Consider the following 21581-nt stretch of genomic DNA (forward strand, 5'->3'; position numbering starts at 1 on the left):
TGCCTCTGGGTCAAGAGTCCACTAGTCAGAAATTTTTCCCTGTTCTTGCTCCCAGTTTGTGATGGAGTCATTACTGGGATTCTTTACTCATGAATTCCTGACATATAGAAATAGTATCTATTCAACAGAATTTTTTATATTTGCAAACCAAACCTCATTATTTACTGCATATTTGGGGGAAAGAAAGGACTAGGAAATATACTCTTCAATTCAGAGAATTTCTGTCATTGCACTGAAGTTCCGAAGCCATGTGAAGCGAGGAAATCAGAGTATTATAGGTGTGATGATTTAGAAAGTAGCATGTATTCGCCTTTTCAGGTGTGGTTTTTCGCTCAGCATGCATTATTTAAGGTCTGTCTGAGTAGGCACTTGTGTGAGGTGGTAGGCAGCAAGGCCTAGCTCTTGTCCTTGGTGGTCTGCCGTAGCATCAGACCCGGTAAAGAACGCTGGACCACCCAGCGCTGGAAAGCTGGAGGGGAACCTGGGTGGAGGAGCTAACTGACCTTCATGGAGGGAGAATCCACTGGGTGATATGTAAATGCTCTTCCGTATCACAGAAAAAGCAGTAAGAGGAGGGTGGGAAAAAATTCCCTTGTCATTGTACATGGCTGTGGCCTGGGTGAGGCTGTTCAGTTTCTCCAGGAAAGACTTCTCCAGACTCCTGCCCAGGAGGAGAAAGTGCAGCTGGGCTTGTGTTGTGGAAGCAGCGTGGAGAAGGAGTCCGAGAGTCTCACTGTTCATTGTCCAAATGTCGCTTATCTCAATACCTTACCGCGTCCTCCGTGCCTCCAGTCTCCAAAACATCTCGTCTTGGCCTCCGGGACAGTTGTAATCTGGCCACTCTGAGGGGAGAGGGTGTGTGGGGAGGGAGCCCGGGCTTCATCCAGCGGCCCCTCCCCTGCTGCGCCGCAGCCCCCCCATCCCTGCGGTGGTGCCGAGCCTGTCCGGCTCCCCGGGTCAGTGTCTGTTTATGTAGTGACTTTCCCTTGTAGCTGCTTGTGTTCTTCCTGCTGCTTATCTTCTCCATTCGCTTTGTTTTCAAAAAACATCAAATGTCTTGTTTTTCAGTTTCTACTTTTTATTATCTTTGTTCTTGTGGGCTTTCTTGGTTTTTTATTATTGGAAAGACAGAAGAAAAATGTATGCTAATCAGTCATGTTTAAATTAGACATTTTTGAGCTGTGGTTTTCTGAGGTGGAACGCCTACATGAGGATATAATTATTTATATTTTAATGGAATTAACCCAGAGTTGCTTTTACTTGAAGTGGGTGATTAGGATAGTAAATTTTAAGAAATATGCATTCATTAAAGGGGAGATCCATTTCCTGAAGTCGTTTAGAGGATTAGAAATTTTTATTTCTGTCAGCCTTTCTTTGCTTTTGTCTGTTCCTACCTGTTTGCCTATGCAGTCGACCCTTGAATGACAGGAGTTTGGACTGAAATGGTTCACTTGCACAGATATTTTTTTATATACAGTACAGTACTATAAATGTACTTTCCCTACAGTTTTATTAATATTTCTGTCTCAGTTTTTTAATTGTAAGAATGCAATATGTAACATATATAACATATAAAATGTGTGTTAACTGTTTATAAGGAAGGCACTTGGTGAACAGTAGATAAATGTTTGGGTAATCAGAAATTATATGCAGATTTTTGACTGGATGGAGGTTGGTGGTGGTCCTGTCACTCACATTGTTCAGGGGTCAACTGTGTTTGAATCATAAGCACACTTGAGTGCATTACTGGTAGACATCTGGTAGAGGTGGCGGTGCCTTCTAACCGTGGGTGTGTACCGGTCTCCTAGTGACTGAGTCCAGGATACATTCCAGACCCACTGAGTCACAGTCTCCTGGGCCTAGGCTTTGGTTTTTTTGAAAAGCTTCCCTGTGATTTTGGTGTATAGTCTGCTTTAGGAACTATTGTGTTACAGCTTCTAAGATAAAAGTAGATTAAATACTGCATGGCATTTATATCTTACCAGAAATAAAGTCCACATTCTTCATTCAAAGGTGTCAAAATCTAGTCCGAACCTTTCTTTATAGAATTTCTGCCAATATTTTCCTGTGGGTCTGTTATGTGTCAGCAAAACTGAACAAGCCCCTTCCTGCCGCCATACCTGTGTTCACTCTGCAGTTCCCTGCCCTGAAGGTCTTTTCCCTTGCTACCACTTGTCCCTCCTCACAGGTGAGCCTCAACTGTGACTCCTTTCTCTAAGCATTCCTCGGGACTTACCCGGCCCAAGAGAGTATCATTGCCTTTCCGTGTATTTTGTTCTTGTCATTGTTGCCCCTGGACCGTATAACAGTGTGGGAAACTGTAACTTGAATATGTTGGGAGTTTATGGAAATAGTCTTTTCAAACCAGTATGTGGCTTGTTTTAGTTTATTATTTAACCTGTCTGATATACCTGTATATTATACCTGTCCATTATAATCTGTTAGAGTCCTAGTTCTGTGAATGAAGATACATATTTTACTCATTTTAGCAAGAAAATAGAGTTCAGTAAATATTTCTTGAATACATAAATGCGGTATCTTCTCAGTACTTGGGAAATCAAGCAGAACTTGGAACTGTGAGGTAGAATCACAAAATTTATGACACAGGGAAGGGGAGAGAATGTCCCAGTCTGTGCGTTCTGTTTGCCGTGAGTTGGTGAGCTGCTCAGACGGGTGTCTGGTATACCTGTATATTATATAGGTGGAGGGCTCTAGTCCCCGCCCCGTCAGCGCTGTGAGTTGGATGTTCATCAGGACAGTCTTCAGTTATTCGATAAACTCGCACTGAAATGGGACTTTGTTGTCTGTGAACGCGAGAGTCATTTGTAGTATCTGCTGTCGTGGGTGCTGGTCTTAGTACCACTGTATGTGTTGAATTTCTGTTCCACCTTAGGTAAGACTCTTCCTGTGTTTAACGCCGAAGCTTTGGTTTTCTCTCCCGTTAGAGGCAGTGTGTCCTCTCGCGCGGAGCGAAGGTCGGGACTGAGTGCCGGGTGTGTTATGTCAGTAACTGAGGGGTCTGCACTATTCTGTACTTGGTAGTGACGATCACTGTGCTTACTGTTGATTGTCTTCTTATTGCTGAGTAGTTATTCCCACACTGTTTAGCCACAGTTTATCTTTCCTGCCATCATCCTTTGGACAGCATGAAACTGGCACATTATTTGTCTGAAGATTTAATACTTGGCACTTATTTCCAAAGTGCACGTGATCCTGATTTTTCTTGTTTAAAAGGTCGTTAGAAAGTAATACAGAAAATGAGAGCAAAAGACTTGGTGTGTAATGTTGATGGTGGTGACATGTGCACGCAGTGGAGGGCATCAGAGTCTGGGGCAGGGGCGGGAGGCTGTGGTTCTGCCTGAACACGCAGGTTCCTGGGCCTCATCTCCGTCCTGGTGAGTCACACTCTGAATGCTGTAAGTGGCTGTCAGTAGCAGAGAGGACTCCTTCTGGTGCGTGTGCTCACGTGTATTTTGTCTTTAGCCAGTTACACAACCGAGAATTCAGATACTGGCTCCTGACACTTCAGTGATCTCATACAGCTGTTTGACAAATTGCATTCTTCCTTTTGAGAGCTCTGGTGACAGTGTGGTTGTCATTCTCTGCAGGAAATCTGGCTGTTTTCCCCCTTTTTTTCTCTCTTTGCTTTTGGGGTTCTTTAATTTTTCTCTATTGTGGTTCCTTTTTATCTGGCATACTTTGTGCTTTCTGAATCTGAGAAGTTATTATTATTATTATTATATCAGTTCTGGAGAATCCTCTGCTGTTATTTCTTCTAGTAGTGACTCTTCTCAGTTTTCTTCCTTTTTTTGGATTCAGGTATTAGTTTAGATCTCACTCTACTGCATGTCTTAACCTTTCTTTCAGATTTTCAGTATCTTTTTTTTTTTTAAGATTTATTTATTTGATAGAGAGAGCAAGAGACGCAAGCAGGCAGAGCAGCAGAGGGAGAGTGAGAAGGAGGCTCCCCACTGAGCAGGGAGCCTGATGCAGGGCTCCATCCCAGGACCCTGGGATCATGACCTGAGCCGAAGGCAGTTGCATAACCAACTGAGCCACCCAGGCGCCCCCATATTTTCAGTCTCTTTATCTGTGATCTTTGCTGGGTGATTTCTTCAGATCCGTTTCAGTCTACTTGTGGTCTAATCCGCTCAACAAATTTTAAGTCTTATTTTTTTCTGCTCATGCTTTATTTCCTGTATTTCTATCGACATTGTGGACATCCTCCTTATTTTATATTCTGTATTCCAAAATACTAGTATCTTAAATCTGTTTTTGTTGATTATTTCTTTTGGCTTGCTCACAGGGTGTTGTTTCCTTGTTTCAGTGATGATTTGAAAAACAAAACAAAACAAAACAAAAACCTGTTACATTACATTTCCACAGTCTTAGTCACTGAGAAACCCAGGAGCCCGGACTGAGGGTACACTTCTCCCAAGAGGATTTGTTTTTGCTTCTTCTGGGAGCCCTGGAATGGCAGTGACTCAGAAGCATTCTAAATTTCTTGGCTTGGGAGGTTTCCAGGACAGGGCAGGTATGATGATAAACTCCGATGCTGACTCCGCATGCGGGGAAGCGTGAGACCATGGATTCCTAAGGAGGACTTCCCCAACCTTTTTCACACCAACCTGAAAAAGTTCAAGACACGGTATCCCAAGTCCACCTCACTGGCCAATCCTGGGTGCTTGCTTCATTTCTTCTGGTCTTACCTCTTCCGAGAACCTGTCCTTACATATCAGTTCACGTAGTTGGAATCCTAACCTACTCCCACTTTATTCTGGAGCCTCTCCCGCTGGGATTGGATTTGGTGCTTGCAGAATCTCTCATTTCCTTGGAAAATGTTTTTCTGATGGCTTCTTCAGGTAACCACCAGTCTCTGAGAATGGCCACTCCTACAAGAATAATATGCTTGTGCTTTAACATCTTCAAAGAACAATATACACAATTCCTACAGTGAGGTTGGTAGTAGGGCTAATTGAAAGAACTGCCTTCAGAAATAAAGCTGTTTATTTAAAATTTAACAATATGGATGAATGAAACTAAAGTTCCAGAGAGACAGAATGTATTAGAGAAGACCAGTAAATCTTCAGGTGATCAAAATTCTGTGCCAGCAATTGTGAATTTTTTCCCCTCTGGGAGATACTGTTTTTAATACGAGAACAGTTTTGATGTGTAAAGCCCATTATGTGGAAGTCTAGCTCACAAGCTCTTATCTTTGTACTTGTCAAAAAAGACTCAGTTAGAATAAGTCATGTTTTTTTGTTTTTGTTTTTCAGATTTTATTTATTTATTTGAGAGAGAGTGCACTAGTGGTGGAGAGGGAGAAGCAGGCTGCCATTGAGGAGGAAGCCGGATGCAGGGTTTGATCCCAGGATGCTGGGATCATGACCTGAGCTGAAGGCAGACGCTTAACTGACTGAGCCACCCAGGCACCCAAGTCATGTGTTAATGGAGAAGATTTATTAAGCAATTTGTTTACTCATTAAGTTTTAAAAATTCATGTTAGACATCATTCTCTTCAAAGATGATTATAACAACAATACAGTCCCCTTTTTTGTCTTATAGAAATACGTGATCATTAACGACAGAGATCCTGGTGAAACATTGCTAAATCTCTTAACTAATCATGAGTATGAGGTCGCATGGGTGTAGAAGCAAGGGGTTAAACAGAGGTGGGACTGATGCCAGCCTTTGCATTACGACAGTCACAGGTGAACAGAGGGCCAGAGGCCCAGTAGCAGTGTTGGGGGTGATGTGTCAGCATATCCCTCTTAGCCACATCTGGAGCCCTGCAGAGACAGACAGGTTCACAGTCACCACACATCAGTGAGGAGGGAGGGCAGGATTCACCTTGATACCCTGCCTGCCACTACATGCACAGTCACCATCCCGGCCCATTTATGCATCATCTCTTTCAGTTTTCACCACACTCTGACTTTCTTTCCAGGCCCTGAGAGCTTGTCGCTGGCTTGAGTTCTTGTGGATTTGTAAGTGATAGAACTAGTAGTCAAGCCTGACCACAGCCTTTCTATCAGAAAGCTGCATGGCAGTTGGACTTTGACCTTTAGCTGAACCTCTGGTTCTGTATTCGAGATCTGTAGTAAGTTCTCCTTAGCGGAACTGCAGGGAATGGGTGTCATAGGTGTGAACTACTTTCCCAGCATCTTGTTTCTCTTTCCTTATTTTCCTTTCCCGTCTGTATAAGTTAAGTGGGCGTGCATGCAGTACCAAATTGGAAAAGTATGGAAGGCACATGAGGAATTTTGGGAATGTTCATTCCTTTCCGTGGCCACCAGTCGCTGAGTTCCTCTCCCTGCATCGAGCCGTCACTGCCGTCACTGCCGGATTCTTGTTGCTCCATCCAGAGATAGCAACACAAGGCACACGCTTCTTGTCTCTGCAGAGCCTGAGGTCCGTGCCGCATAAAACACCTCCTTAGCGTCTTGTGTTTATCAGGGCACGTCCTGTCTGTACACAGAGCACTGCCTCATTATTTCTGTGTAACACCTTTCTCGAGAGAGAATTCACCTACTCTAAATGTACCCATTTCAGACGTACAATTTCAAGGTTTTAAAGTATACTTAGAGTTTTGCAACCATCACCAACCACTTAATTTCAGAACATTTCCATCACCCTGAAAAGGAACTCTTACACGTGAATTGTCATCCCATTTCCTCCCATCCCCGTAAGCAGCTGTTGATCTTCTGTCCGTTCTGGGAACTGTGTAGGAATGGAGTCATTCACTGTGATCCCTAGTGACCAGCTTCTCTGATCGACCATAATGCTTTCAGACATTATGGTTATAGCCTCTGAAAGTACTTTATTCCTTTTGATTGTTTTGTTGCTGGTAACAGGCATTTGGGTGGTTGTTCCTTTTGGCTGTTATGAGTAGTGATGCACTGACGATTTATATACAAGATGTTGTTTTGATGTAAGTTTAGTTTCTCTTCATTGTTACATACCTGGTAGCGGAATTGCTGGGTCATATGGTAACTCTCTTCCAACATTTTGAGAAAGTGCCTCCAGTTTTTCAAATGTCTTCAAAATGGCTGCACCATTTTCCTTTCTCCTTAGCAGTGTATGAGGGTTCTGATATCAGCACATCCTTGCCATCACATGCTATTATCTATCTGTTATGTGTCAGCAAAGCTGAGCAAGCCCTTTCCTGCCGCCATACCTGTGTTCACTCATGCAGTTTCCTGCCCTGAAAGTCTTTTTCCCTTGCTACATGTTGCTCCTTATAGGAGAGCCTCAACTGTGACTCCTTTCTCTAAGCATTCCTTGGGACTCACCTGGCTCAAGAGAACATCGTTGCCTTTCCGTGTATTTTGTTCTTGTCATTGTTGCCCCTGGACCTTACAACAGTATAACAACACACACAGCACTTGATTGTTACTGATTTGAGATTATTATCCTGGTAGTTGTGAAGTGGTATCTCATTATGGTTTTGATTTTCATTTTTTTGATGGATGATGAGCATGTTTTCTAGGAGATTTATATAGTGTTAGATCTCAACATCTAGGTCTTTGATCTGTTATGAGTTATTTTTTAGTGTGTATGAGGTGAATTAGGAGTCTGTACTTTCCATGTGGATATTCAGTTTTCCCATCACTTTGTTGGCACTGCCCTTGTTGAAAAGACTACTCTTCCTGAAAAATCCGTTGACTATATGCTAAGGGTTTATTTCTGTACTCTCAGTTCCCCTCGACTCGCTCTGTGTGTCCAGCCTTTTGTCCATACCACACTGTCTTGATTACTGTGCCTTTGTAGTGAGTTTTGAAATCAAGAAGTATGAGTCTTCCAATTTTTGCTCTTTTTCAAGATTGTTTTGGCTATTCTGGGCCCTTGCATTTCCATATGAATTTTAGGAATGACTTGTCAATTTCTGCGAATAGGCCAGCTATTATTTTGCTACGGATTGAATTGAATGTGTAGATCATTTGGGGGCATATTGTCATCTTAACAGTATTAAATCTCCAGTTCATGAATCAAGCATGCCTTTCTGTTTATTTAGGTCTTCTTTAAATTCTTTCAATAATGTTTTTTAGTTTTTACTGTATGAGTTTTATATATTTTTTAAAAGATTTTATTTATTTATTTGACAGAGATCACAAGTAGGCAGAGAGGCAGGCAGAGAGAGAGAGGGGGCTGAGCAGAGAGCCTGATGGGGGCTCGATCCCAGGACCCGGAGATCATGAGATCCTAACCTGAGCCACCCAAGTGCCCCAAGTTTTGGCATTATTTTGTTAAATTTATTCCTAAGTACTTTATTCTGTTAGATGCCATTGTGGATGGACTTTTCTTAATCTCATTCTTTCTGGCAGAGTTGTGTAGTATATGTCTGCCATAATCTACCAGGTGTTATTAATAATAAGTCCTCTCTTGCTACACATTTGGATTCTGATATATTGCTGTTTGCAGACCTTGTCACTGTGAGTGTATCAGTAAGATGAATTCTAGGAAGGAGGTGTGCTGAGCTAAAGGGTATTCAGATATTGGAATCATCTGTCCAATTTAAATTGAATATACACTCTCTGTTTATAGTTTTATAGCTTATTTTTCAAACTTCTAGTAGTGAGCTACATAGAAAAATGTTTCATACTCTTTTAGTTGATCTTATTTATTTATTAAAAATAATGACATGCTGGAAGAAGTCCATGCTTTTAGAATATCGCCTATAGCAGTGTTGTCCAATAGAGCTTCCTATGGTGATGGGAATGTTGTGGGTCTCCACTGCCTAGTACCGTAGCCGCCTGCTGTGTGTGGCTGCTGAGTGCTTCTGAGGCTAGAGTGATTAAGAACTGAATTTTAAATTTTACTCTGTTTTAATTAAATTGGCTAGTGCCTATTGAATTGTATAATTACAGTTGCTTTCAGATTTAAAGGTTTTGGACATTTGCAGAAGACTTGTCCAAAGTGGTACGGTGTTGCATTATTTCCTGAGTAACACAAGGCAGCTGTGAGTGGTTGTAGTAAGATTCGTCAACATACAGGTCTCAGCAAACAGTCCTTCTTTTGTAGCCGTGGAGCCTATGCCCCTTTGACTTGATCGCCTACAAACAGTATTTCAGTGGAAACACATATGGGTCCTACCTAGGTTTGCTGGCTCTTTTTCCTTTTTTTAGTGCATACCTCATCCTAATGTAAAAGGTAGGCTTACATGAGGTTTTTATATATGCATATTCTTTAAAATCTGTACATAAAATATATGATCTATATTGGTGATTATAGTATGGTCATTGTTACGGATTTTAAGCTGGTGCCTTCATAACCTTGTACTCTGGCTCCGAACTAGGCTGTGCCCTGGGCCATTTCACTCATGATTTCTCCTTGGCATTCTCACGTACTTTGGAAAAGCCTGTAGCTACCATAAGCTGCTTGCTTATGACCTCTACTTCTATTTATAGCCCCAATTTTTATTTTTTAGCTATAGATTCTATATACCAAGCAAGCCACTATATTCCTATACTGCTGGGTGTCCCAAATGCCTCTCAAACTGAGATGAACTAAAAGAGAAGGAAATTTTCTCTGGAAGCCCTTCCTCTTCCTCCTGGCTCTGTTTGCTATCCTAATTAATGGTAATGCTATCTCACTACCAGAAATCGAGGAGGCAAAGACCCACCTCCACCATCTGAATTACCAAGTTCTGAATTCATGGCTTTATCCTCTCTTCCCTGGGCTCCTCACCAGTTTCCTTGCTTCTGGCTTTTATCCTTTCTACCCATTCCACATACCAGTTCCGTATGTTCTTGGCAGAAAACAAATCTCTTACATTTCAGTGGCTCCTGCTTGCTGTAAGGATAGAGCCCAGACTGCTTAGAACGGTGCTGTGGGTCATTCCTCCATGAGCTGATGACAGCAGAACCTCTTGCCTGTCTCTGGCCTTGGCACTCCAAAGGCTCTTTTAGGCCTTTTTGCTTCTGGTCACCTTGTGTCCAGGACTGGGGCCTCCATCTGTCTGCTGCCCCGACCCTTCATGCCTTGTTCTAGTCAGTCCCAGCATGTAGGTGTTTCTGCCATCTCCCCCTCCCTGACGATAACTGGGAAGCACTGCTTGTGTTCATGTATCCCTGTTGACCTGCATTTCTCTCCTTGCTAGACTGCGTCCCTCAGTGCTAGGCTCCTGGGAAGCTTTTGCTGGGTTATGGTAGATACTCTTCTGACTGTGTGTGGGATCGGTGGATGTCTTCTTACACCCCTCTTAACTCTGGCGTACATTTTTTCTGTTAGTCTTTTTCAACTTCAGTAGTAATATTTCTCCCAGGTCCCACTAATGTTTTATAAAATATTCACAGTACCGGTGGCTTAAGAAGTGTGTAGCCCTGTCATATATCTGTTGTTAGGTGATCAAACAGTTAACTCCTTTCTTGTCTAAAATGTTAAGTGGGGAGGCAGATCTGTTTACTTTGTCACCAACTTTTAGTTGGCTGTGTTCCATATTCTAGAAAACAATGTTGTCTTGGAAAATAAGGTCTAAATGTTCTAGCTTTGAATTATGATTATTTCTGTTAGAATTTGGGGCATACGTTTTTGGTTTTTGGTTTTTGTTTTTTTGTTTGTTTGTTTGTTTGTTTAACCTGCCTATGCCCAAAGAAGAATTGGCTTCCATTCTTGAATATCCAGCTTCTTAATTCCTCTGGCCATTTTAATTACCTAAAAAAAATCTGGACCTCAGTTGAGGCCAAAATCTGATAAATTAACATGAACTGCTCAATTACTTACTGAGAACTTACTTGGCCAGCTGTATTCATTTTCTATTGCTGTGTAACAAATTACCACACACTTAGCAGCTTAAAACAATACCCATTTATTAGCTCATCATTCTGTAGGTCAGAAATTAGGGCTGCACAGCCTGACTGGATTCTCATGACTGGAGATCAAGCTGTTGGCCAAGACTGCGGTTCTCTGTTGGGGCTCAGAGCACTCTTCCAAGATGACTGGTCACTGGCAGAACTCATTTCCTTGCATTGAAGTCCTTGTTAGTCCTAGCCGTTGACTTGGGCACTGTGCTCACTCCCAGAGGTCGCTGGAAATTCCTTGCTCTGTGGCCCTGATGGGCAGTTCACAGCATGGTTGTTTGCTTTCTCCTCTGCCAGCTGCAGCACTCTCTGACTCTCTGACTTCTGTGACCAGCCAGAGAAAACCCTCTCCTTTTAAAAGGCTCATGTAATTAGGTCAAGCCCACCCCAGCATAGCTGTCCTGTTGCCGTGTAGCATAATATCGTGGTAAGAGTGGTATCTTGTTCACAGGATCTACCCACATTCAGAGGAACAGGGAATTCTGTAAGGGTGAGGGTCACTGGGGCTCAGTTTTAGAAGTTGGTCTACCACAACAGACACTTAACCATTAATGTTTGATTTACCCAAAGTTCGGAAGTTTTTTCATTAGGGAAGAACACATGAACTCATTACGGGTTTTTTTTTTTTTTCTCCTTAGCTGTGAGGCTTTACCCCAGTGTTACAGGAAGGCTTTTTGGATAAGCTATTTTGAGAGAAAGTATATATTGATTAGTTCTGTCCTTAAGCAGAAATGGCAGATTGCTTATTCCTCTGGCTGACAATTTGCCATCAAGAATGGGGAGTTGGAGGGAGGGAGGGAGTTTTAGATTAGGTGATAGACATAGGGGGAAAGAAAACAAAATTTGGCTTTATGTGAATGTTCTAGAAGTTCATTTTGAACTTCTTTTTTAAAGTATATTTTGGCTAAAGATGAAACGAATGAATTAATTTCTTAAACTAGTGTTAGTTGCCATTTACATTGATAATAAAGGAAAGGCCGTTTTTCTGCCAAAAGTGAAGTTTATTTGTCCTTTTCTCTGCTCAGAAGAAATAGCAGCTGGAAGGAAGTCGGGACTCCGGTTGCCATGACAGTGTGGGGCCGATGATGCGTGCCTTTAGCTAGGGTTCGAGTTTCCTCCCTGGTGTGGTAGAGCCAATGTACCTGAAAAATACAATAGGCAGTAGATAAGCATGGTAAAATCATCTCAGTATTATAATATTTAAGGAAAACCGCTTGTTCTTTAAATGGCATTTTTTGCTCATCCTATTTGGAGTAGTGAGAATATTTAGGTGTCCTTTGTAGGGAAAAATGAATATGTAATCCTTTGTGAAAAATAAAATGGCAAGTTGGAATTTCGTTTCTAAATTTTTTAATTCTAGTTGCTGAGGGTGGTACCTTGTTTATGTTATATGAGAACATGTTCTTTAAATTAATTTACAGAACTGCATACTTCTTTCTGCTGTAATGTGGCTGGGGCAGTTGTGAAGGAGACCATGTGTACAGATTTTCTAAATCTAAATGTAGGTATCTCTAATTTTTCTTGTAGGCCTATCCTTTCTAAAGTGGACATTATAAGATACTGGTGTGTGTGTGTGTATGTGTGTGTGGCATGTGCATTTTTTTCCTTTAAAAAAACCCAGCTTTTTGAAATTGCTCGGTACATGTGAACAGTTAATCCCATTCCCGTTCCTTTTCTCTTTTCTCTGCCACCAGCCCTCAGCAACCACTGATTGACTCTGTTCTCTGTACATTTGCCTCATCTGGACATGTTCATGTCAAATAGAATCCTACACCGTAGTCTTTGGTGCCTGGTATTTTTCACTTAGCATAATGTTTTCAGGGGTCACCCATGTGGTAGCATATGTCAGTACTGCATTTCCTTTCCTTTTCTTTTTTTTTTTTTTTAAGATTTTTATATATTTATTTGACAGAGAGAGATCACAAGTAGGCAGAGAGGCAGGCAGAGTGGGGGATGGGGCGGGGAGCAAGCTCCCTGCTGAGCAGAGACCCCGACTGGGGGCTCAATCCCAGGACCCTGGGATCATGACCTGAGCCAAAGGCGGAGGCTTTAACCCACTGAGCCACCCAGGCGCCCCTGCATTTCTTTTTATTGCTTAATAATATCACATTTTATTTATTCATTTATCAGTCAGTGCACATTTTTTGTCTATTATGAATAATGCTGCTATGAATATTTTCACACAAGACTACGTGGGGACATATGTTTTCATTTCTTTTGGGTATGTACCTGGAAGTGGAATTGTTGGGTTTTATGAGAAGTCTGAAGTCAACCTTCTTGGGAGCTGCCCAGCTGCAGAGCAGCTGGGCCGTGTAACAGTCGTGCTGCAAATTCAGGGTTCTAATTTCTTTAGGCTCCCCAATACTTGTTATTGTGTGTTGTGTTGTGTTTTGTTTGTTTTTAAATTATACCCATCCTAATGGGTGTGAAGTGGTATCTCATTGTGATTTTGATTTTTCATTTCCCAGACAGCTAGTGATGTTGAGCACCTTTCATGTGATTATTGGTCACTTACAGGTCATCTTTGGAAACTATCTCTTCTAATCTTTTTCCTTTTTTAAGTTGGGTTTGCCTTTTTATTGTCAAGTTGTAAGAGTTCTTTTTATTTTTGTTTTTAACATTTATTTACTTATTTTTTAAAAAGATTTTATTTATTTTTTTGACACAGAGAGAGAGAGAGAGAGAGAGAAAGATCACAAGTAGGCAGAGAGGCAGGCAGAGAGAGAAGGGGAAGCAGGCTCCCCACCGAGAAGAGATCCCGATGTGGGGCTTGATTCCGGGATCATGACCTGAGCTGAAGGCAGAGACTTTAACCACTAAGCCACCCAGGTGCCCCCTATTTTTAACAATTTTTAAAGATGTATTTATTTGAGAGAGAGCACATGTGTGTACACACACATATGAGCTCAGGAGGAGGGGGAGAGGGAAGCACCCGATCCCGTGACACTGAGATTATGACCTAAGCTAAAACCAAAAGTTGTTGGCTCAAGCAAGTGTGCCACCCACCTGCCCCAAGTTCTTTTTCTTTTATTTTGTTTATTTTTACTTTTTAAAGATTTTATTCATTTACTTGACAGAGAGAGCACAAGCAGGGGGAGTGGTAAGCAGAGGGAGAGAGAGAAGCAGTCTCCTCGCTGAACAAGGAGCCCGATACGGGGCTCAATCCCAGGACCCTGGGATCATGACCCGAGCTGAAGGCAGATGCTCAACCGACTGAGCCACTCAGGTGCCCTCAAGTTCTTTTTATATTCTAGACATATAATACCCTTATCTTGTATGATTTGCAGGTATGTTCATCCTTTCTGTAGACTGGTTTTACTTTTTTGATTGCCCTTTGAAACACAAAAGTTCTGAATTTTAATCAAGTCCACTTTATCTTTTTTCTTTTATTGCATATGCTTTTAGTGTCATATTTAAGAAATGTTGCGTAGCTCTAGAGTAATGAAGGCAGTCAGGCTTCTGCCTTTGGTTCCGGTCATGATCTCAGGATCCTGGGATCAAGCCTCCCATAGCCTTACATCGGGCTCCTTGCTCAGCGGGAAGTTTGCTTCTCCCTCTCCCTCTGCCCCTTCCCCTGCTTGTGTTCCCTCTCTCTCTGTCTCTCTGTGAAATAAATAAATAAAATCTTTTTTAAAAAAGTCTTTGATCCATTTCAAATTAATATTTATGTTTGTGTGAGGTAAAGTTACAGCTTTTTTTTCCCCCCATTTCATACAGATGACCAATTTTCCCATTACCATTTTTTTTGGAAGGAGCATTCTTTCACCATTTAATTGTGTGGGCCTCCTTGGCGAAAATATTTATGAGTTCCCTGCATGGCTTCTTAAGTGCTTCTAGTAATTCTTATATGAAATAACTTCTTGATGGTTTTCAACAGGACTGATGAAAAGATATTTTTTTAAATCTGTTGATAAATTTCATGAGTATGTATTTGGTGATAGAAACAGCTGCTGTAGAAGCCATGAGAAACCATGTGAAGAAGCCAGCCTTAAAGATGGTGTGGCCTGGTCCACACAGCTGCCCTACAGCAGATTTACCAGGGCTTCTCCTGTGTGGAAGCAGTAACTAGGATGGATGGGATGAAAAAGAGAATGATTGGGACTATAACATTGTTCTGAGCCTTCCTATGCTGAGTTGAGTGATTTAATAGTTAGTGATAATTGATGTGAGGCAGGTTACTAGGAGAAGCCTTTTTTTTTTTTCTAAAAAGATTTTATTTATTTGTCAGAGAGAGTGAGCACAGGCAGAGGCAGAGGGAGAAGCAGGCTCCCTGCTGAGCAAGGAGCCCTCGATCCCTGGACTGCTGGGATCATGACTTGAGCCAAAGGCAGCCGCTTAACCAACTGAGCCACCCAGGCGTTCCTGGGAGAAGCCTTAAAAAAAAAATCACAGGGCACCTGGGTGGCTCAGTCAGTTAAGCGCCTGCCTTCACTTGGGTCAAAATCCTAGTGTCCTGGAATCAAGTCCCACATCAGGCTCCCTGCTCCTCGGGGAATCTGTTTCTCCCTCTGCTGCTCCTCCTACTCATTCTCTCTCTTCCAAATAAATAAATAAAATCTTAAAAAAGAAAAGAAAAGAAGGGAAAAGAAAAATCCAGTTATTGGGTGTCCAGGAATCTCTCCTGTGGGGTTGGTGATCTGAAGGGTCTAGCGTAGTGCTGGTCTCATTTGTAGTTCAAACTGTTCTAGTAGTCACATTAAAAAAAAGCAAAAAGGATCAGGTGAATTTAATTTTAATAATATATTTCATTATATCCCAAACATTATTGTTTTAACAATGTAATAAATAATAATAATAATAATAATTAATAAGATATTTTACATTTTTTGTATGAAATCTTGGAAATCCAACGTGTAGTTTTACACGTACCTTGATTTGGATTAGTCACATTTCAAGTACCTGCATGTGGCCAGTGGCTGCTGATTTAGGCAGCATAGCCCTAGATCCTTCGGTATGATAGCTGGTTGGAATGTTACATCAGCATTTTTCAGCTTTCTTTATACTTCAGGGCACCCCGACTCATCCCTTTAACCTGAGAGAACTGACTGGCTTTGGGTGAGATTTCTGCCTGCCTGTTGATGTGGTCCTCACTGGAGGGGTGGGAGGTGCCTATTCATTGAGACCAGAGGGTCCGAGAATTTTGTTAAGCAATGTGGGCATCTCACCAGATGGGTGAAGAATAAGAAACTCATTGTGATGAAGGTATTTGAACCTCTCAAAGGAGAGAAAATGAGCCCATGCAAATTAGAATTTCTTTTCTCTTAACACAGATACAATCTATTCCACAGAGATGAAGCTAAAACCAGAAAATATTGTGAGAGCAGTGGATCCCTAATGGGCATGGCTTTGTCCCCAGGGGTGTTATCCACGGCTGGACCCAGTTTTGATGGTCGCACCTGGGGGTGGGGGATAGGATGTTACTGACCTCAGCGGCTTGAGGCCAGGGATGCTGATAACATCCTGCCGGGGACAAAACAGCCCCTGCTACCCGGCCCAAATGTAAGAAATCGTAAAACAAGATCCTCCAGTTCTGTTCTTTTCATTTCTGTTCCCTAGTTTCTATAGGGAATAGAACGCATTTTCTTTTGAATTTGGAGAATCTCCTCGTTTATTCATATAAAATTTCTAAGGAAGAAATAGCTAACTTTCAAAGTGTTTCTGACTGAGCAGACTTGTCAGCTGGGTAGATTCTGCTCACGGCCCTGAAGAATGAATGGGTCGCATGAGACCATTCATCTTGCTAACCTTCTCTTCCCTCCGGAGAAGCCGTGGGATGGGTGCAGTCCTCCCCTGCCTCCCCCTCCTCGGACCTCTTTTCTGTCCAGTACATTCCACTTGCAGTAAGAGCACATATGTTAACAAGAGAAGGAGCATCTGCAAGGCTGCCAGAAAGATGATCACACTTGCATAAGGTCTGTTGGATGTATTTTTGGACGTATTCTGGCAGTGATGTGGGTGTTTGGTTGTGACTCTTCCCTTCCAGGGCTTCATCATGAGCAGTGGTTAACTCAGAATATGATCACCACCACGCTCCTAATGTTTGTCACCCAGAGGGCTGTAACTTTGAGTCTTCATAAATTCTAGCAAGTAGAAATCAATACAAGTCATTTTTTTTTTTTTTAATTTATTTGACAGACAGAGATCACAAGTAGGCAGAGAGGCAGGTAGAAAGAGAGAGAGGAGGAAGCAGGCTATCCGCGGAGCGGACAGCCCGATGCGGGGCTCAATCCCAGGACCCTGGGATCATGACCCGAGCCGAAGGCAGAGGCTTTAACCCACTGAGCCACCCAGGCGCCCCTCAATACAAGTCATTTTCAGCTCATAAGCATTCGTTAGTTCTGCTGAAGGTGGTCCTGATTGCCAGCGTTCGCTGGTGACTGCAAATGCTGCCTCTTCCTGGTGACTGCTAGGGTTTCTGCTGCCTTCGACCCTTGGCCCCCCCTTTGTTGCTTGTGACAATGTGAGTGTTGGGGACGAACCACATAAATGAACTGTAGCTAACTTAGGCTTAAGGCAATATAGTAAATGCTATTTGGAGGATCTTAGATGTGGCAAGAATTTAGAGGTCCAGCTTAGAAGGGGTCACTGGTCAGGGCAGCTCTGCTGGCCCTGCCTCGTACCAGCAGCTGCAGATGAACTTGCGCCCTGTGACTGCTGATCCGAAGGCACCAGGGCTCTCAGGTGACCTCTAGCTGTCTGTGCCCTCACCTGTACCACCAGGAAGAGAGCACATCTGGAAGCTGCCTTCCACTGTGCAGAGAGTAGTGATGTCTTGAAGGGTGTTTTTAGAAGGGGAGCCATGAATACTGGGCAGGCCAAAGCCGAGCACTGGTCTCCCACATTAGGGCTTGTGGGATTCCCCTGGCTCCCAGACTAGAGACCCCCTGCTCACCTACTGAAACTCTCTCTGGGAAACGCAGATACCTTCTGCAGGGTATCCGCACATCCCCATTTCCTACCCACGCAGCTCTGGTCAGCTCAGGGAGGGCAGTGGTGGTTCCATTGCTGGGGCAGCTTGTCTTAGTTGAAGGGAGAGATGTGGTTCTATGCCTGTGTTGTGACCTTAGGTTCAAGTTTCAGAAGGACATGGTTAGAAATAGCAGTTACATTTTATAGTAAGTGAAAGCTTGATTTTGTAGGATTGCATTATGAATGCATTATTTATTTAAGCAAATATATTCAGTATGCTCTTGAGTTTCTAGATTCCTGAAAGAAGGTTTATATATGTAATCTCTCAAGCTTAAAAATGTTTTTTCTTTACAGGTTTTCTTAACTTTTGTAAAAGAGCATAATTAATCATCATTGAGCCTTTATATGATAATTAGAAATGACCACTTTGCAAACCTTGCAAACCTGGCATTAATATATGGACAGTATCTATGTTTGACAATGGGTATTTTCTTTGTTTAATTTCCAGTTTGGGGACAGTGTTCTTGATAAGCAAGGTTGATCAATAACTGTGAATTCTGTGATGAAAATGACTGTACATCAGCTACAGTGTGTATTAATTAGCTTTTAGAAGCATCCAGGAAACCTAACCATATTCTTACTATTTCTATAGGATTTCATTTTTAAATAATGGAAACTAAGCCCTTTTTTACGTTCAGGGCTGCTTTCATCTGTGTTTTAATAATCTCTGAGGGATGTGTTCTTACTAATAAGGCTGTGTATCGTGGGGGGTAAGGGTGAATACTCTTTCTCTTTCGCTTATATTTTATAATCTTGTCAGGACTTAAGAAATACTAAATCTTTGAGTGAAAATATGTCTGTAAAGTATAATCTTTCCTCCTGACCTGTTTGTTGAAACATTACTTGAATTCAGCTAGAATGACAAAGTGACGTTAATCAACTCTTCTTAGTGTGTTTTATTTTTTGTCTTGTATTAAGAAACGCTCATATGTGTCCATCATGCAAGATTGACTACTAAGTAAACAGGAATTTTCCTTCCACTGTTTCAGGCCGGAGCCTCAGCAGAAAGCTCCCTTAGTTCCTCCACCGCCGCCCCCGCCGCCCCCGCCGCCCCTGCCGGACCCCACACCCCCAGAGCCGGAGGAGGAGATCCTAGGATCCGACGATGAGGAGCAGGAGGACCCTGCCGACTACTGCAAAGGTGATATGCTCGTGGGGTTTGTCAGGCCGAGCGAATGAGGCTGATCGCTTGGTCTTTATTTTTTTTATTTTTTATTTTTTTAAAGATTTTATTTATTTATTTGACAGAGAGAGATCACAAGTAGACAGAGAGGCAGGCAGAGAGAGAAGGAAGCAGTTCCCTGCTGAGCAGAGAGCCCGATGCAGGCCTCGATCCCAGGACCCTGAGATCATGACCTGAGCTGAAGGCAGTGGCTTAACCCACTGAGCCACCCAGGTGCCCCCGAAGCTTGGTCTTTATTAAATTAACCTCTTGGTGTCAATATCATTTTTAATTTCTGGGTCATTGAATATAGAATGATACCCCAAAATGTAAGAAACATCAGAAGGAAAACTGTATCCGATAGAAAATATATACATACGTACATTCACACTGAGTACTTACCAGAGGATTTAAATCTACTAATAGAATTAAAGATAGTATTAAGCAACAATTAAAGATAAAAACGGAATAAGCCATCTAGGAAGAACATAGAGACTTGAAGTTACCAGGCTCCTGAGGGGGCCAGTTTAACTCTTGTGCAAGACTTTTGACTTCACGTTTCAGGCTGCTAAGACTAACAAGGAACCAGCCCTTTCTCTGTATAGCATTGAATTACATAGTATTCATTGTCTGTGGAAAGAAAGCCTGTTCATTTGTTTACAGAAACAGGCATTTTCCTGGCATTGTGCTCAATGAAAAAGACATTCTGTGGGTTCTACCATTGTGTGACATAGTGGATTATATTTTTAGCTGTGATTTTGCAGAAGACACAGAAATTACTCAAGTGAGGGGCGCCTGGGTGGCTCAGTCAGTTAAGCGTCTGCCTTTGGCTCAGGTCACGATCCCGGGGTCCTGGAATCAGGTCCGGTATCAGGCTCCCTGGTCAGCAGAGAGTCTGCTTCTTCCTCTGCCTACTGCTCCCTCGGCTTGTGTGCACGGGCACGTACTCTGTCTCTGACAAATTAAATAAAATCTCTAAAAAAATTACTCAAGCAAAGTGTTGCTGTATTGATGTTTCCTAAAGATTAAGAACATAGAGTTAAACTCCTTAAAACACCAAGCATGTTGTATGATGATTATTGAGAACAGTGGGATCCAGACTCTATACTTGGTGTAGATGGGACTCTGAGAATGCAGGAGAAGGGAAGTTGCTGTGCCCATTTGACTCCTTTTTTTACTTAACTTACTCATCTGGACTTTCACTCTGTCTAATAGAAAATTATCACAGTCTGATAGTCTGAGCTTCTGAACATGTGATGAAACACTGATTTGCTACAGATTAAGATAGATGTAAAGCAGATTCTGTACAGAATAATAATAGATGGTAGAAGATGGATACCTGTTTAGGCCATAGAGCATTAATGACTCTCTGGCTTTGTAGTGTCACTTACCTCGTGATTACAGGCCATTCATGTATTGGTTATGAGAACATTGTGCTTTTTAGTTACCTATTAGGAGGAAGAGAAAATTATGTTCTGCTATAAAAGTTTAAGAACCAATCTTCCACTCTGACCTCATTGTTCCAAGAATGGGTTTCTACACGTGGAATCTGTGTTTTCTTTAGGAAAAGGAGTAGATCTTCAGCATTTTTATGAGGAGTGATTGTGACCCCAGAGGTCTTTGCCATCTGCTATGAAAGATAACAGGAGTCTGTGGAAAGGTGAAAAGAAGAGGTTTTGTATCCCCCCTCTTAATCTGCATTTCTTGGTTCATAAATGAAGTTGTTTGAAAAGGAGATGCGGACAGTTGTCTTTCAATTTTACTGCTTAGGCCAGAGCATTAGGTTGGTTCTGTAGGAACATTTCTTTTTAGCACAAGGGCCCCACAGTGCTAGAATGAGAGCCCTTTGCCTCACATCTGGCTCTGAAGCGTGTGGGTCAGAAGATGTAACCAGTGCTCTTGTTTATCCCTTTCCAGTCTGTAGATCCACACAGTGGACACCTCAGACCAAAATACAGGCCTGTGAATGAAGGATTTCACAGTCAGGGCTGATTTTAGGTAACATTTACTGAACTCTAAACATCTTAGAGTATTAAAGTCAGCCTCACTAAAGCATGTGCAAGAGAGAAGTTTCTCTGTCTTTCCTGATTTTGCTGTTACTTGTGCGTCTAGTCAGTATTACACATACCAGATGCTTTACTCTGTGAATTTTGTATGTAGATCAGAACCCTTTGTCCAAGATAACCAAGGTAAATGCATTCAAGGAGTCTGTGAAAATGATTGGGAATGTCTGGGACTAGAACTGCGCCCCACCCCCACCCTCCAGCCCTGAACAGTTTAAATTTCCAACATGCTGCTTATTCACCCCTGAGTTATTTAGCATATTTTGTCCACAATCAGGTACATTCTTCTTTATAAGTACAATGCAACCATCAAGATCAAGAAGTTAACATTGTAATAGTTCTGCCGTACATTCCTCGGACTCTGTTCAGGTTTTGCCAGCTGCCAATATTGTCCTTTATGTGAAACCAGTTCTTCTCAGAATCATGTTACATTTGTTTTCTTGTGTTAAAAAATAAAATTCAACTGAATAGATTTGGAGATCTAGTTGGCTTTATTAAGCTTTTCACGAATTGGACAGCATCTGTAATCCAGCAAGTGGAGTTGCTCCTCGGAGTTGTGACAGAGAGCTTTCTCTGGGAAAGAGGGTG

The 21581-nt window shown here is 42.2% G+C and overlaps 1 protein-coding gene across 12 annotated transcripts in view; it reads left to right on the forward strand.

The window, feature by feature from the left end:
* The window catches only part of SRPK2 (SRSF protein kinase 2), a 257091-nt gene that overhangs the window by 158521 nt on the left and 76989 nt on the right, over positions 1-21581 (forward strand). For 10 of the 12 annotated variants that reach the window (XM_059170868.1, XM_059170862.1, XM_059170863.1 and 7 more), the window contains one exon: positions 18758-18909. The exons of the other annotated variants lie outside the window; for them this stretch is intronic. In XM_059170868.1, the coding sequence (XP_059026851.1) occupies positions 18758-18909 (152 nt within the window). The remainder of the gene's footprint in view (positions 1-18757; positions 18910-21581) is intronic. 12 annotated transcript variants of the gene reach the window in all.

The sequence above is a fragment of the Mustela lutreola genome, chromosome 4 (genome assembly GCF_030435805.1).
Source record: "Mustela lutreola isolate mMusLut2 chromosome 4, mMusLut2.pri, whole genome shotgun sequence".
Taxonomy (NCBI): domain Eukaryota; kingdom Metazoa; phylum Chordata; class Mammalia; order Carnivora; family Mustelidae; genus Mustela; species Mustela lutreola.